The sequence below is a fragment of the Medicago truncatula genome, chromosome 5 (genome assembly GCF_003473485.1).
Source record: "Medicago truncatula cultivar Jemalong A17 chromosome 5, MtrunA17r5.0-ANR, whole genome shotgun sequence".
NCBI classification, from domain to species: domain Eukaryota; kingdom Viridiplantae; phylum Streptophyta; class Magnoliopsida; order Fabales; family Fabaceae; genus Medicago; species Medicago truncatula.
The window spans coordinates 36,897,955-36,913,343 of NC_053046.1; the positions used below are offsets into that span (position 1 = coordinate 36,897,955).

The 15,389-nt window shown below is 34.8% G+C and overlaps 1 protein-coding gene across 2 annotated transcripts in view; it reads right to left on the reverse strand.

The window, feature by feature from the left end:
* LOC11424985 (anaphase-promoting complex subunit 1) overlaps positions 1-15,389 on the reverse strand; it is a 31,093-nt gene that overhangs the window by 7,168 nt on the left and 8,536 nt on the right. For both annotated transcript variants that reach the window (XM_003616612.4, XM_039834248.1), the window contains 13 exons: positions 14,612-15,071; positions 13,914-14,252; positions 12,805-12,888; positions 11,447-11,539; positions 11,276-11,335; positions 11,068-11,166; positions 10,036-10,176; positions 6,866-6,946; positions 3,854-3,925; positions 2,873-2,944; positions 416-509; positions 256-335; positions 10-63 (listed from right to left, as the gene is read on the reverse strand). In XM_003616612.4, the coding sequence (XP_003616660.2) occupies positions 10-63; positions 256-335; positions 416-509; positions 2,873-2,944; positions 3,854-3,925; positions 6,866-6,946; positions 10,036-10,176; positions 11,068-11,166; positions 11,276-11,335; positions 11,447-11,539; positions 12,805-12,888; positions 13,914-14,252; positions 14,612-15,071 (1,729 nt within the window). The remainder of the gene's footprint in view (positions 1-9; positions 64-255; positions 336-415; positions 510-2,872; positions 2,945-3,853; positions 3,926-6,865; positions 6,947-10,035; positions 10,177-11,067; positions 11,167-11,275; positions 11,336-11,446; positions 11,540-12,804; positions 12,889-13,913; positions 14,253-14,611; positions 15,072-15,389) is intronic.

Sequence of the window (15,389 nt, forward strand, 5' to 3'; positions counted from 1 at the left end):
TCACTGAACCTGGGAAGAACCACGATTTTCATCCATTGAGATTGTCGAAAAATGTGATCTCTCCTGATGCAGAAGTACTTGAGTGTTAAATAAAAAACATTATAAAGTAGTCCAAATTGCCAGGCAACAGAGGATCAAAATGGAAATTTCTTACAGGATTTTGAATCTAGACTTATAAACTGGTATAAAAATGAGAGGATAAGGTTCTCAACAAGGGAGGAAAAAGAGGAGATGGTTATTAATTCCATAACGTACATTGTGAACTTTGCCACCAATGTAGAGAAACAGTCTATTCACAAATGAGTCTATAAACCCAAGTGCATCTTCTCCCCGCCCTTCAGGAAAAATATCTCGATTAGATAAGGAATTAAAAAAACTGCAATCCAAAAGCTGACATTTATGTATACATTCATACCCAGTGCAACAAGACCCAATGCAAATCCTGCAGAAACAGCATGACCCTCTCGCTCAAGAACATTATCACCCCCGCTACGGCGCCCAATTTCACCCTAGAAAAGATGCATATAGATATAATGATTAAAATGACCTACTAAAGTGTTTCCCCACTTGGTGGGGTTGGCAATGTAATAAACAATGCCACAATATCTTGTACCAGATGATAAACAAAAGAAATTATATAAGAAACATAAGTGACAAATTAAAGCAGATACTGAAACTCCACAAGCTCTATCTCCGCCAGAGAAAACAAAGTACAATTACTCAGAAAGAAAATGAACCATACATACAAAAACTGATAATGATAATAAAAAATGGGATCTGTACATACCATACAAATGACACTGCAAGCAAACCACAACTTCAATAACCAATTTGAAAACATGATCCCACAAACGATAATGAAATACAAACATGTCAAAGCTGAACATTAATTGTACAACGGGAAAGAGGCGACGAAAATAAAAATCGTAACGGTTGGCAAAACATTAATTTAGAAACTTGTATTTCAGTTTCACAATGAGGTTGTGCAAATTTTCATATACAAGAGAGCAATGTTCCACAAATCGAGTGCTAAGTCCGAGTTTACGTTTTTCAGGGTCAAATTTGTGTTAACTCGGAGGTAAAAAAGTTTGTTAAAATCGGAATACAGACCAACACATCGCAAACTCGGTAAAATCACATGCTGAGATTACTAAAAATCACAAGTTTACCATTAAAAAAACACTTTTGTTTTGGCCCATTATTTTTGGGCCAATTTTTTTCAAGCCCAGTAGCCCACACTTCCCTTTCTGGTTCCCTAACATTAGAAACGTTAACTCAGAGAGATAGAGAGACAATCTTTCTGAAACGTGAATTACAGAGTCGGAAAGACATTCATCTGAAACCCCGACCTTAAGGCTTTGTTTGGGAGTTTGGAGGGGAGGGGAGGGGAGGGTTTTGGAAAAAAGGAAGGAGCAAGTGAAAGAAATAGAAGACATTGGGAGGAGAGGGCTTTGGAGGTTAATTTTTTACTCATAATAAAAAATCCCCCTCATTTGGGGGAACTCAAAAATTGTATTGGGGGAGGGTTTTGGGGGGTTATGGAGGGTTTATATGAATTTTTCAAATTCAGGGTGTGTTTGGTTTGCAAAACAGCAAGTACTGGACAGAACAGTACAAGATAGAACAGTACAACACAAGGCAGAATAACACAGGACAAATTTTTTATGGCAATGAGTAATTTTTTGTTTTATACGATTTTTGAGGGACAAAATGCTATTTTGGTATTTTAGACAACTTGTACGTGGAACAAAAAGTTATGTTGTGGTTTGGTGAGGGACAAAAATATGAGTTTTTGTCCTGTCCCTTGCCTCCAGTTTGTCCTGTACCAGAAACAGTTTTACAAATCAAACACTGGACAACTAGAGTTGTTCTATCTTGTCCTTCATTTTTTAGCAAATCAAACGCACCCTCAATCTATGTTGTTATAATATTCTTAAAATTTAAAGTATATTAATCATAAGTATTAGTTTATCATTCTCTAAAAAACTGTTCTTTCAAAAAATGTGAATTTTTTGTCCATTTTTCTATATATTTCCAACCCCTCGAAGCCCTCCCCTCCCGTCCCCTCCAAACTCCCAAACAAAGTCTAAGTGTCTGAACAAAGGATTCCAACGCCGAGGATCGCAACGCCTTAAAGATTATTCGCAATGCCGAGGATTTTGTGGTTTAGAAACTTATGATTTTGTGAGTTAATTTTGTATTTAAATGCTAAGTTGAGCATAACGCATTATTTTGGTGATTGGGTATACTTTGCCTTTTTAATTAGGTCATATTTTGCATTATTAACCTATTTACAGTATTATATTAGCTTATATATGTCATGTATATAATAATTTTTTTATAATTTTAATTTTAGGTAAACTCGTACAAGTTTACGAGTTGAGTTTACCTAAGTAAAACGAGTTGAGGTAAACTCTCGAGTTGTAAAACCTTGCAAGAGAGTATCTCGAGAAAGGAAAAATTGAAAATTAAGAAAACTATATCGAACAAGAAAGTAGAGAATAATCAAAGATCCCCCTCAAGATGGAGCATACATACTATGCATTCAGCTTTTTAAATATATAACCAATCTAAGGTCCCCATAGAGGTTTGATGAAGATACCGGCTAACTGATTATTTAAGCTCATTTTAGAGGTTTAATGATACCTGAAAGGATCTCCTTGGAATTAGCGATTTAGCTACACTAATTAAGGATTTGATTGATCATTTGTAATTATTTACTGATTCTATTTTGTGACTATAAATAAGAACTGTATGTGGTCATACTTCAAACCATTCACATGACACATATTACATTCTTACATAGTTGAATATCTCAGGCAGAAGTTCAAGTATAGAATTAATAGGAGATAAAGAAAAGAAATATACTTACCAATAAAACCTGCATTGTTTGTGGATGAGCAGAACTTTCATAAAGAATCCCCAATGACATTAAAGCCGCTGACTGAAAGAAAATCATAATAAAAATGAAACTTGAAAATAATCATAGGGTGGTGAAAGTAATACTACTGCACACAAATCGTAATAGCAATACTACCAGACATGTTAAAGGAAACACAGAAAGTAAACTTGGAATTCCATATATTCGTTTGAATCTTTTTTTTAACTGAAGATTCACTTCACATTACAGATTACATAGGAAACTCATCCTACACTTTGCAGGAGCTTAACATGCACCCAGGGCACGCAAACTTGTACTGCCAGCTATCAAGCTCTTAGGCAGTTATTTATAGCTGCCTGAGCTGATGTTCTAACTTTATGTGGCACTAACTAACAAACTGACAAAAGGCCAAAAAACACTAATAAAAGCTGCTATTATTTATAGCAGTGTTCCCAACTAGAATGCTCACACAACAAATTGAATGCTGCTAATGGAATCAGTAGAAGGAGACAAACTGAAAACGTAAGCTGTAAGCTTAACTTCTGATTTTACTAGTGATCTAAGATACATACAGATTAGGAAACTAATAGTGTATTCTAGGATAACCTTAAGTTAGTTAACTAGAACAATTGATTCAGTTATGCTAAGGTAGCCGTGCCAGCGGTCACAACTAACACTATCTTTTCAATTCTTACACATGAGAATTATAAAACAAGTTACATGTCAGTTTATAGAGAGAATCCATACTCTAAAAGCTATTAATATAAGAATCAACTTCTTCAACAGATAAAACATGGTATTTTGAAGCCACAACTTTGGGAACTTAAACTCTTTCTGGTGTTGGATTAACAAGCATCAGTTTTCTCTCCTACACCCACCCAACCATATATGACCCCACCCCCCACCCGACTGGGCGTGCGGTAAAAAAGTCCATTCTGAAGTGAACATATATATATTATGAAAGAAAGATACCTGGAGCAAGGTTGGAACCTCTAACTCTGGATAGGAAGATGGATGCCGTACAGGAATATGAACATAAAGTAACTGCCACAAGGTACTACAATCAGTTTTCTTTAAATAAGTTTGATAAATCAAACATATAAGAAACATAAGCAGGGGACGAGAATAAGACTGGGTATTACCAAACACTTCGTGCAATAAAAAAGCCAGATTTCATTCACTAACAGAAAAAAAATAAAGCATACAATCTTCTAAAAATTTGCAGGTTAATGTACATAAATAAGCACACGTGTAAAACAAAAACTATTTGTCTAAGCGTATTCTTTTTACTCCTATTAAATGATAATAAATTCATTCTGGCTGAGTAAGTGATTACAAAAACACGGTACAATGATATTTCTTAACAAAAGAGTGGAAGGGGGGAGATAGGGGCATGGAATTCAATCAGAAATAATTTCCTAGAATTTATAGAAAACAAGCCATCCAAGCACAATTTACACCCCTCATTTCTAAAAGTCATCCCACAAGCAGAATCATATCACTGAATTGAGCTTATTTTGCTAAATAGATGTTCAATAAATTAGTTTGGAACAAGGATATACAATTGAGAAAGCTTTAATTTACGATGCTTTGAAAAGAATTAGTTTTTTCTATTCGAGTCCAGTTTGAGATGCCTCTGCTTCAGTTTCATTAGATTGAATTTTATGTTTCACGACAAAATGATAAGTGATGTTCATTCACAATTAAAGGTAATGAAATTGTGAATATAATAGAAAAAAGGCTAAGTTGTTAATCCCAGATAGTGTCGCTTAGCGCCGACCCCCTAAAATGCTATAACAGCAGTATAGCTGCTATTGCAAAAACTAAATATGTGTAAAATTTAAACATAAATACCCAGCAATAGAAAAATAAACAAAATTAAAGAGATTGCCATACATAATAATTATGTTCAAATTTGACATTTCCCCTTTAAAATATGCAATTTAATCAATAATTTATGTCATACTAAATATAAGTAATCAATAATTTATTTTATAGTTTCAGTTATTTATTTTTATTAGACATGAGGATTTTTGTTTCAGTTTTTTTAGTCAAAAAACTCCAACCACTGTAAACATTTGTTATACATTAGGAATATACATGGCCCGTTTGTTAGACACTTGGGCTTTGTTTGCAAGTTTGGAGAGGAAGGGAGGGGAGGGTTTTGGGAAAAAGGAAGGAACAAGTGGAAGAAATAGAGGACATTGGGAGAGGAGGGCTTTCGGAAGTTCGTTTTTCTTATCTATGTTGTTATAATATTTTGAAAGTTAAAAATACATTAATCATAAGCACTAATTTATCATTCTCTAAAAAAATACATTTTCAAAAAATGTGAAAGATTTCTCTATTTTTTCCTATATTTCCAACCCCCCAAAACTCTCCCTTCCCCTCCCCTCAAAACTTCAAAACAAAGTTAGGCTTTGTTTGGGAGTTTGATGGAGAGAGTGGGGGAGGGCTTTGAAGGCGGGGAAAATGGAGAGATCTTCCTCATTTTTTGAATGAGTATTCTTTTAGAAAATCATAAATTAATGCTTATGATTAATATATTTTTAATTTTAAGAATATTATAACAACATAGATTATCAAGGTCTCAGGTTCGATTCTCCCCGGTGTCAATTTGGGTGGGCTAATTTAGCTTCTTCAACAAAAAAAAAATAATAATAATAACAACAACATAGATTGAATTTGAAGAATTCATATAAATCCTCCTGCAATGCAATTTTTGAGTTCCAGTAAATTAGGAGGATTTTGTACTATGAAGATAAATGACCCCCCAAAACCCTCTTCTCTCAGAGTCCTCTTTTTTTTCCACTTGCTCTTTCCTTATTTCCAAAGCCCTTCCCCTCCAAACTAGCAGACAAAGCCTAAGACATTACTAAGATGCTTGGCTCATTGTTTGGTTTATAATAGGCCCATTATGTGAGACAAACCCTAAAGCTGAGATGACCATTCTCAAAACCCTAAATATAAAACACCATCTCCAAAAGCACCACTCTCACATTTTGGGACGGATCCAGGAATTTTGAGTAGTGGAGGCGAGATTACATAATATAAATGTATGTACAAAAATACAATATACATGCCATAATTATCATCATTATCATTATGTGATACAAGCAGACGACTCAGATGATGAGCTGAATGACAGTGAATGAATTCTAACTAGAATATTCATGACTCAACCCCTGAAAACAAACATAACTCGCTAGTTTATAAACATCTATTCATAAAAAACGTCTTTCAACTAAATTTGAAGATTACAAGAGCTATATCAGTAAATACTCAAAAAAATTGAAGAAACTTAAATGTATCCAAATAATAATTGTTCTACATGCCTTCTCATTTTAAAATTTTTTTTTTATTTTTTCTCAATTTTTAACACTATCAAAAAAAAAATCTCTGTGTATGACCAATTAATCATTCAATGTATCTCGCGTAAACATTTTCACATTTCAATCTTCATGAGAAAAATTGTAAACTTCAAAAGTGCTACTATTAAGTATATCGTTGAATATTTGCAAGTTTTTCACCAATATTTTTTAAACTTGCCAACATAGTGGAGGCAAAAACAAATTAGTTTGTGGCGGCAGCTTCCCCCAATACATCACACTTAAATCCGTCCCAGGCCACAATATATCAGTCACCGCCGCCCCTTCATGTATTCTTTATTCTTTCTAGTTTCTTCTCAACATGTGAGGGTGGCTGTCGGGAAACGGAAGATTATGGCCAGAAAACTACAGATTATGGCCGGAAAACGGCAGGAACCCTAGAAGCAGTTGTGAACCCACAATTGAGCTACAATTCCACTGCCATTGTTGAATGCGCGTAGCAGGCAAATGGTGATGTGGCAGAAACTTCCTCCGCCACACTATCCCGCTATCGCGCAAAGCTATGAAAATAATTTTATATTTCATTCAAGCTATAATCTGCTATCTTAGTGCCAAGAAGTGCAACGATTTCATCATAAAAATTTATGTCTTGTACCTTCGATACTGCCGGTTGCATAGTGCCTCTATAAGAAGATGCTAGGCCGAGCATTAATCCTACACTAGTGCTTTCATGCTCCTGAAAATATGCGGTGACAATAACATGACGTTATACAATAGAAAAGTTCAAAGACAAATAAAAAGTAAGAGAAGATGGAAGATTTGTCCCCAACAAGTTCATTGAAATTAAGTGAGTGATCCAGCATCAACTGTCTAGGTAGTTACAATGAGGCAGTTAAAACCAAACAGTGCAGATTCCCCTACTCAATGATTCAAGTTTCCTTAAGTTTAAGTTCACTGACTCCAGTTGTTCTCACAAAAAGACTTCTGTTGAAAAAATAACTCTAAAATTCTAAAATGAATAAGTGGTTTAATTATCTAGTTGCACTTTACCTCCTAAACTTTTTTAACTGGTTTAATTATTCATTCTAGAGAGAAGAGACAAATATCCATCCTAATTTTCACTTCAAAGGTCTGAAAATTTTGAACTTTATAGATGTATGAGTTACAAATTACAGGCTTTAATCATAGACTATTAAACCTGAATCCTAATTCTTAGAATTTGGATTGGACTTTGTAAGGTGAGGGATTTTTCTCACTTTTGAACACTTTTTCAAATCATGTCTCATCCAATGTGGGACTCTCAACACACCCCTTCACGTCTAGGATTGAACATCTGAAGTGTGAACTAAGTAGCTTGATAATAAGTGGCCCAACGGTCTAGAATAGGCTTTAATACCATATTAGGTTGATTAGTAAGGTGATGGATATCTCCCGCTTATAAAAACTCTTTCAAACCATTATCTCATCCAATGTGAGACTATAAATACTGATAAATATAATAATCAATAGGAGACATAAAATCTCTCTTTATTACAACACACTGATATAGTGATATGTACAAAAGAAAAATAGGAACAAATGGATCATTCTATCTTTCAATAGTGTTAACACTCCACATGAAGTTGGGGATGTGTTATCAATCAACTTGCAAGTTGTAAAAAACACTCTGTTGGCAAACCCTTAGTATAGCTAGAGCTCAAAAGGAACATAGGCAATTTGTTGGAAACAAAAAACTCATTATGCAAGTAGTAGTGCTCATTTACTCTCATTGTAGTTACCATGTATAGAAATTAAGCAAGCATGTTGTTGAGTGCTATGCAATTCAAGCACATTCAGAAAAATTGTCTCTATTTTTCACAATTTTTAGTAAACAACTATCCAACTTAACCTCGATGAAGTGTGTATCTATCTAAATATCTTTGTCTGATCATGTTGAACAAGATTATAACCTATGTTTGTAACCTTATTTTTTGTCACAACAATTTAATAGGATCTTATACTTCACTTTCAAATCATCTAGTACAATCTTCATCCATGAACTGGCTTGCAACGCTAATAGCATGTGCTGTTGTTTGGCATGTGCCAACTGCCAAGCATATCAATTCCTCTACTACTAAGCTTTATCAACCTTGGGATTTTCATCTTTATTACGCATCCAACGATTCTACTCAATGAGAACACATGTAGGCTAACATCTCTAAGTATGCTGGTCTCCTTAAGGCAGTCTAGTACATATTTTCATTAAGAGATGAAAATACCTAGCATAGAGTATGCTACTTCAATGTCATGAAGGTACCTTAGTTTCCATATATACTTCACCTCAAATTCAATGGCCCATTTCTCCTCTAAGTTGCTTCTCAACTAAATAATCTCCTACTATGATATTTGAAACAAATACAGGGAAAATGATTAGTTTACTACCTTAGTGTGAATATTCAAAGAACAGTGTATGATCACCCTGACTTTGTCTATATCCCAAGGAAATTATTAGAATTTGGGTCGGGTCTAACTCAACCCAACAAAACCAACTTGTAAGATGAGATTTTCCTTGCAAGTATAATCATAGTCTAACCCGTGAGAGTTGTGTGAATAGTCCAATGTAAATACTTTTTTTCCATTAAGGTGATAGGTTAGATGAATGACTGGAAGATCATTACAATTTATACAGGTCAAAACTCTGAACAGAAAGGCTGGTATTGGATTCGTAGATGAAGGTTGTACAGCTAATGTCAATTGTATAGAAGAGTGGAGGTGACGATAGAGGTTTGCTGAAAGCAAGCTTAGAAGGAAAAAAAAAAAAAAGGTAGAATTTCAAAGTAGCCTTAGGCTTTGTTTGGGAGTTTGAAGGGGAGGGGAAGGAAAGGCTTTGGGGAGAGAGAAATATAGGGGGAAAAAAATTTAGAGAGTGATAAATTAATGCTATGATTAATATATTTTTCATTTTAAAAATAATATAACAACATATATTAAATTTGAAGAATTCATATAAACCTTCCCAAAACCCTCCTCCAGTACAATTTTTTAGTTCCCTCAAATGAGGAGGATTTTATACTTTGAAGAAAAACTAACCCCCCAAAGCCCCTCCTTCCAATGTCCTCAATTTCTTCCACTTACTCCTTCCTTTTTTTTCCAAACCCTCCCCTCCCTTCCCCTCCAAACTCACAAACAAAGCCTTAGAGAACAATGGCCAAAAAAGGGTGTTTACTTGAAATCTAAGTAGAGGAGACCAACAAGCACATTGGTATTGGTGTGACAACATATAGTACCAGAAAGGCAGGATGTGAATGCAAAATCAACAAAGGTTAGATGTTGATGGCACAGGTAGTGGTGGTCTCAGGAAAGTCAACCTTTCATACTGCAGCAGCACTGAAAAGTAGGCACAATGAAGGTGTAGTGAAAGCAATGAAAGCAGCCCAAATTGGCCGCGGTAAAGGCAGCTAGGATTTTGATACAGAAGCAGATTCTCCCAGATCAGCGGCTCTAATACCAACCTAAAAGGTTTGAATAATTGGAAATTTATAGATTGATGAACTACAAATTATTTTCTCTAAAATATTAAACTTGAATCCTAATAAATGATGAAGAAAAAAAGAATAAAATGTGTCCTGATAATTACACACTCTAACAACAATATGTACAGAAAAAGAAAAGGAGAGAATCAAATGGACTTAGAGCAGCAGCAGCGACAAATTCATGCCATGAAAATAATTGTTTCAATAGAAATTTAAAGCTAATTATTTCATCAATGCTCGCATAAATCATCATCATCAGAATAAGTATTAAGGGTGCTAAAAATTGATAAAGACCATTGAACACCAGATATACCTGAGAAATGTACTGGTAAATGTCAGTAACACTTAATACACGCAGAAATCCATGCAGCCCTAGAGCAAGGAGTAGCCCGGCATGAACAGAACTTGGTTCCTCAGGTTTATTATATGCTATCCATGTTCTCGACATTTTACCCTGCAAAGAGGTTGTATGCATTTTTTTTTTAAATAAGCTATTCACCAAAAAAAATCCAGCCAAGAGTAGTGTAACCAAGTTAATGGAAACAAATAATCAAGTCTCAGACCCAGAGCTTTGTATCACTGATATTGTCTTCCGGCTGGAACATGTTAGAAAACAGTAAGAGACTTCTCAAGGTTTTGTTGTGTCTTTAACAAATTTTTAACATTACAGTCTTCAAGAGATATCAATGCCACTTTAACTTAGTCACATTACATATAAGTTTAAGCAGGTACGCAGATTGTTTTTATATTACTAATGACAGGTAGTTAACTCGAATCAAAAGTGGTTCATTCAATTGAATAATGGTTAATTAAAATGATCAGAAGTTGACTAAAATGAAAACAGGGGTATTTGGGAGTGATTAACATGAAGCATAATTTATAGTCAGCACAAGTAGTGTATGTTGATTGTATTCGAATCCTGTACTGTCCTTTCTTTAATATTAGCTTTTGAAGTTTCCTAAGAGGGAGGGGTAACCTTGGCGCAACTGGTAAAGTTGTTGTCATGTAACTGAAAGGTCACGGGTTCAAGTCCTGGAAACAGCCTCTTGTGTAAAATAGGGTAAGGCTGCGTTCAATACACCAAATGGTGGGACCCCTTCCCGGAACATGCATATGCGGGAGCTCTAGTGCACCGGGTTGCCCTTTTTTGAAGTTTCCTAAGAGGACAATTAAATTGACCCCTAAACATAGGGTTTTGTTTACTTTTAAAATTATACTTCTATTTTGTGTGAATGTGTGTCCGCGCGCACGTGTGTGTGTGTGTGTGTGAACATCAAAGAACAAAATAATATCCTAGCAAAATAAATAAATATCAAATACATAACCTCAAGAATCGATATCAAACCTGGAGAGGGGCTAGTCTAAGCCCAGCAGCAACAGCATTATGAAACTCGGGCCAAGACTTGAGTTCTTGTATGTTCCTAATGTTGGGATCGAGGTTAACCTGTGAGTATACAAAATCATTCGAGTTAAAACAATGCAAAAACTGCTAAATAGTTTGACAAGCAAAAACATGTATTATGAGTATAGTCAATCACAAGCTCTCAACTTACAGTTGCATTCTGTTGGGCCGGCAACCGACCTGCCAGTACAAGCTTTGGTACACTGAAAGTCTAAATGATTTGAAGAAAAAAAATTATCAGAAACACTAATTTCGATAACAAAAAATGTAAAAACTCTCAATGAAAACAAAATAGGATAAAAAAAATTAAATACAAAAGCACCTCAGTTAAGAGAGTATGTATGGTTGCGAGGGTAAATGCCCCACGTCCAAGAGGGAGTGAAGTGGTTCTTTGGGCAAGGTTCCACAATTGAGTCTTCACAAATAGTAAAAAGAAAGTGTCAAAGGAACAGAGTCTTTTATAAGAACAAAATACCCAGTCAGCAAGAGTAAAGAGCATATCACAGATTCACACCAACAGAAAGTAATGCATGTAACAGAAGAACTGATTACAAACTCAGTTTCATTTTTTTCAGAAAATTTTGACAGAACAATTACAGATTGTGGAATAAAAACTTAGACTGCAGCTGGGAGAAATTACTAACTGAGCTGTTTTCCTGTATAAGAGCAACAAAACAACCAAGAGCAATGTACAGGATGCCAGTTATAAATTTCTAAGGTTACTTTCATATCAGGATTAATGATTTAGGCCCAATAGAAAGAAAAAAAACCTAATAGAAAAATTAACAATCATTATTAACAATAACCAAGTTAAGCTTTTTAAATAGAAAAATGTCAAAAGGGAGAAGAAGTACAGGTAAAAATAACCATATTTTACTTTTCATATACATACCCATGACACCGTAATCGTTAAATCAAAATAATTCTATCTTCCCTTTAAAAAAATGCTCCAATCTTAATACCAATTTAAGTACATTATTTCGTTTACCTTAATAGCATCAAATTTCAGAACCTAGTGATTTGTAAGCCCTTGAAAAACCATAACTTAAACTCAATTTGATGATAATAACAAAATTAAATCTGAGCTCAGAAATCTTGCAACTTTAAGACAAGAAAATTAAGGAATAAAGTAAGGGAACAAAAAAGATTGAATAATCCAAGCATATGTTTGATAGCAAAAATATCAACGTGACAGTATAGAACTGCAGATTGAACTTCTATGCTACATTTCACAGTCTGATGTTTGGGATCATTACACTGGGAATATAAGAATTTTGACGGAAAAGGGCTGACTTGCTAAGAATATTACTCCCTTCGTATTTTATTATAAGTCATTTCAGAAAGAAAAAAAAAATTAGTTTTATTATAGGTCACTTTACAATACCAATACATCATTAATGAATTTTTTTCCTATCATACCCTTTATTATTTATTACTATCTCTTATTTCTATTCTTCTAATCTCTTTTTCCCATGTCATTAATAAGGGATAATTTTGTCAAATCATTCATAATTTCTATTTCCAATACAAAATTAACTACATTTCTTGATATATGTGAAAATGTCAAAACGACTTATAATAAAATACGGAGGGAGTATCAAGTAAATCAGTTTGTATAATTACATTACGAAAAAAGGAGTAGACAACATCAAATGAGACAAATATCATAGAAAGGCGTACCTGCTGGAGGTCTTGATCAGAGGCACTGTGGTTAACAGATGTTTGAATTGCTACAGGTCTTGAAGAACACAAAAGGCGTCTAACCTAGTAAAGGTGGCAAGAGCGATGACTTAGTAAAGAAACAACTATTTTTTTTACGTTTGCACTAGAACAACACTTCAATTGACAACAGTTCCACTGACAGACAGTAGAGCGTGATAACAAACCAACTTTAAGTAACCATTGGTCTCTCATAACTATATATTGAATCATATTAACTGTTGAAGTTGTATGATTTTAGATAAGTAAGGAAGAGAAATAATACAAACTTTGAATTGTGATTATGGTTTGAAAGATCATAACAGCAGCCTTCATGAAACAACAGCCGGGTGCTCCCATACCTCAACACTCGTCTGACTAAAGCTAAGCTAACTGATGCTAGGCAAGGAGACTGCTGGCTAAACCTTTGCAGACTGGGCCCGGTGTTAAGACCAATAATGTTTTTTTCTTGGTTTTTTCTCATTTTTGCTCATCTGCTGCTACCTAGAACCCTCCACTGTGCCACCCAACATAAAAGTAGCCCTGCATCTTTCGCTTTCAAAACATACTCTCAACAAGTTTACCATGTACCTCTTTTTGATTTTCTCAATCAAAAATGCACAAATTCTGAAAAAATTTCTAACTCTAGATTTTCAATAAACATGACAAATAAAAAATAAAATCCTCTGGACTCATTAGTACGAATGACAATAAAGCAGTAGTACTTCTTTGCCTAAAATAATTGCTCTTAAATTGATGTTCAAAATCTGCACCCACTTCTACAATCTACCAGTGTTGTTAAATAGAAGCTATAGTGGCACTGTACCTCTATAGCGTAGCGGAATTCAGACAAACCGCTATTGTTCCACAATATGCTATTGTCCCGTGATACGCTATTTAGTACAAAATGTTGTCAAATGGTTGTTATAGTGGTGCAGTAACACTATTGCATAGCAGGATTGTAGCAATCAGCTATTTTCCACTAGCCGCAATTGACAACATTGCAGTCAATAGACAAGCCATGCTAGGATGTGAAGATATGACAAGTGAAAATAATCAAATCATTTTCCAAAATTCTTATCAAAACTGACCTCATTCAACCTCAGATCACGACCATAACGCAACTGTGTGCTAGAGTTGAAAATATGCTCCATACCATCTAACATAGACCCATCAACTGAATCTGTGTCTTCAAGCTTAGTTCCTTCCAATCCAATTGCATCAGAAATAGTAGAAGATATTGTCACCGGGTGCAGATTAAGCATATAAGGTGTAGACATGGAGATTACATTCACATTGGTCGGTGTTTCAATTTCCTTATACTTGCATTCACGTGCCAAAGTTGACATCGCCAAATCTTGCCGACCAAGAAGGACATAAGCAGCAGCCGGCCAGTCATTTGGAGAAGAATCTCGACATTTGTCTAATGCCTAAAAGCATAACAGCTATAAGGTTTAAAAATACAGGAAGTACTGGTAATATCTTGTCAAGGATAATATTTAAAAAGCAGAAGTACTGTGGTCGCAATGCAATTACATGCAGAAAATAGGAGCGAGACATGGAAAAGAATCAAAGAAACACTAGGCAATGCCTGATTAGTCAGAGTCATCATGATGAACATTAGTATCATGTGAACAGAAGTAAATCAATAGGCAATTTAAAACATAGGACAAAAAGACAGGCTACCACAATACATACTCTGTGAAAAATATTGTAAAATCATTTACATTAATTGCCAAAAAGGTAATGATAAGTAACAAATATTTCACACAACTTGAGTCAATCTTACATGACGAAGTGGAAGAGATACACCGGAAGGCAGGGAGTCGAGCTGTTGAAGTCCAAACCTTTCACCAACCATTGCTAAAACAGTAAGCTCTTCCTTTGAAGAATGTGATCCCGTGGTAATGTTACAGTAAACACCAGAAGAAAGCTTCTTTCCTACCAAATTAGCACCAGATAGTATACTGTAAAAGCAAACTATTTTTCGCGCCAAACTAACCACGTGGTAACCATCTTTGCGGACTAGAGACGGAAGATCACTAATATTAGCATAAGTAAATCCGTGCTGCAAGCAGTTCTCAAGCCATCTGAATAAACTTGGAGGAATTTTAGGGGAAATGGTTGTTCCAGACTTCAAAAACTTTTTACAGAAGATGGGAAAATCACGGATGTAATGGTCCAAGTAGTTGTCCTCACCGAGAAAATTGGCAATGTTGCATAAGAGAGCTGCTAGATGCTCCAAGTCCCTGCAGCCAACAACTATCATGTAGAATCTAGGCAAATATATTTTACCAGAAAACGAAAAATGGAAAAATGAATTACAAAGGAAAATACAGCCTAAAGTACACAATGAAATGCATAAAGCGGAAAAATTTAGGAAAAAACCAAAAGATATTAAACAAAATAGTGGTCAATACTTGCGCACAACGCACAATTTTTTCGGCCGGGAAGCATAGTAAAGCAAGTTTAACCCCGTTACTTCACAGCTAAACCTAAAGATTTTGCAGAACACAATGAAGTAGAATATGACAGATAGTCTTGGCAATAAATTTTGCAATATAAAA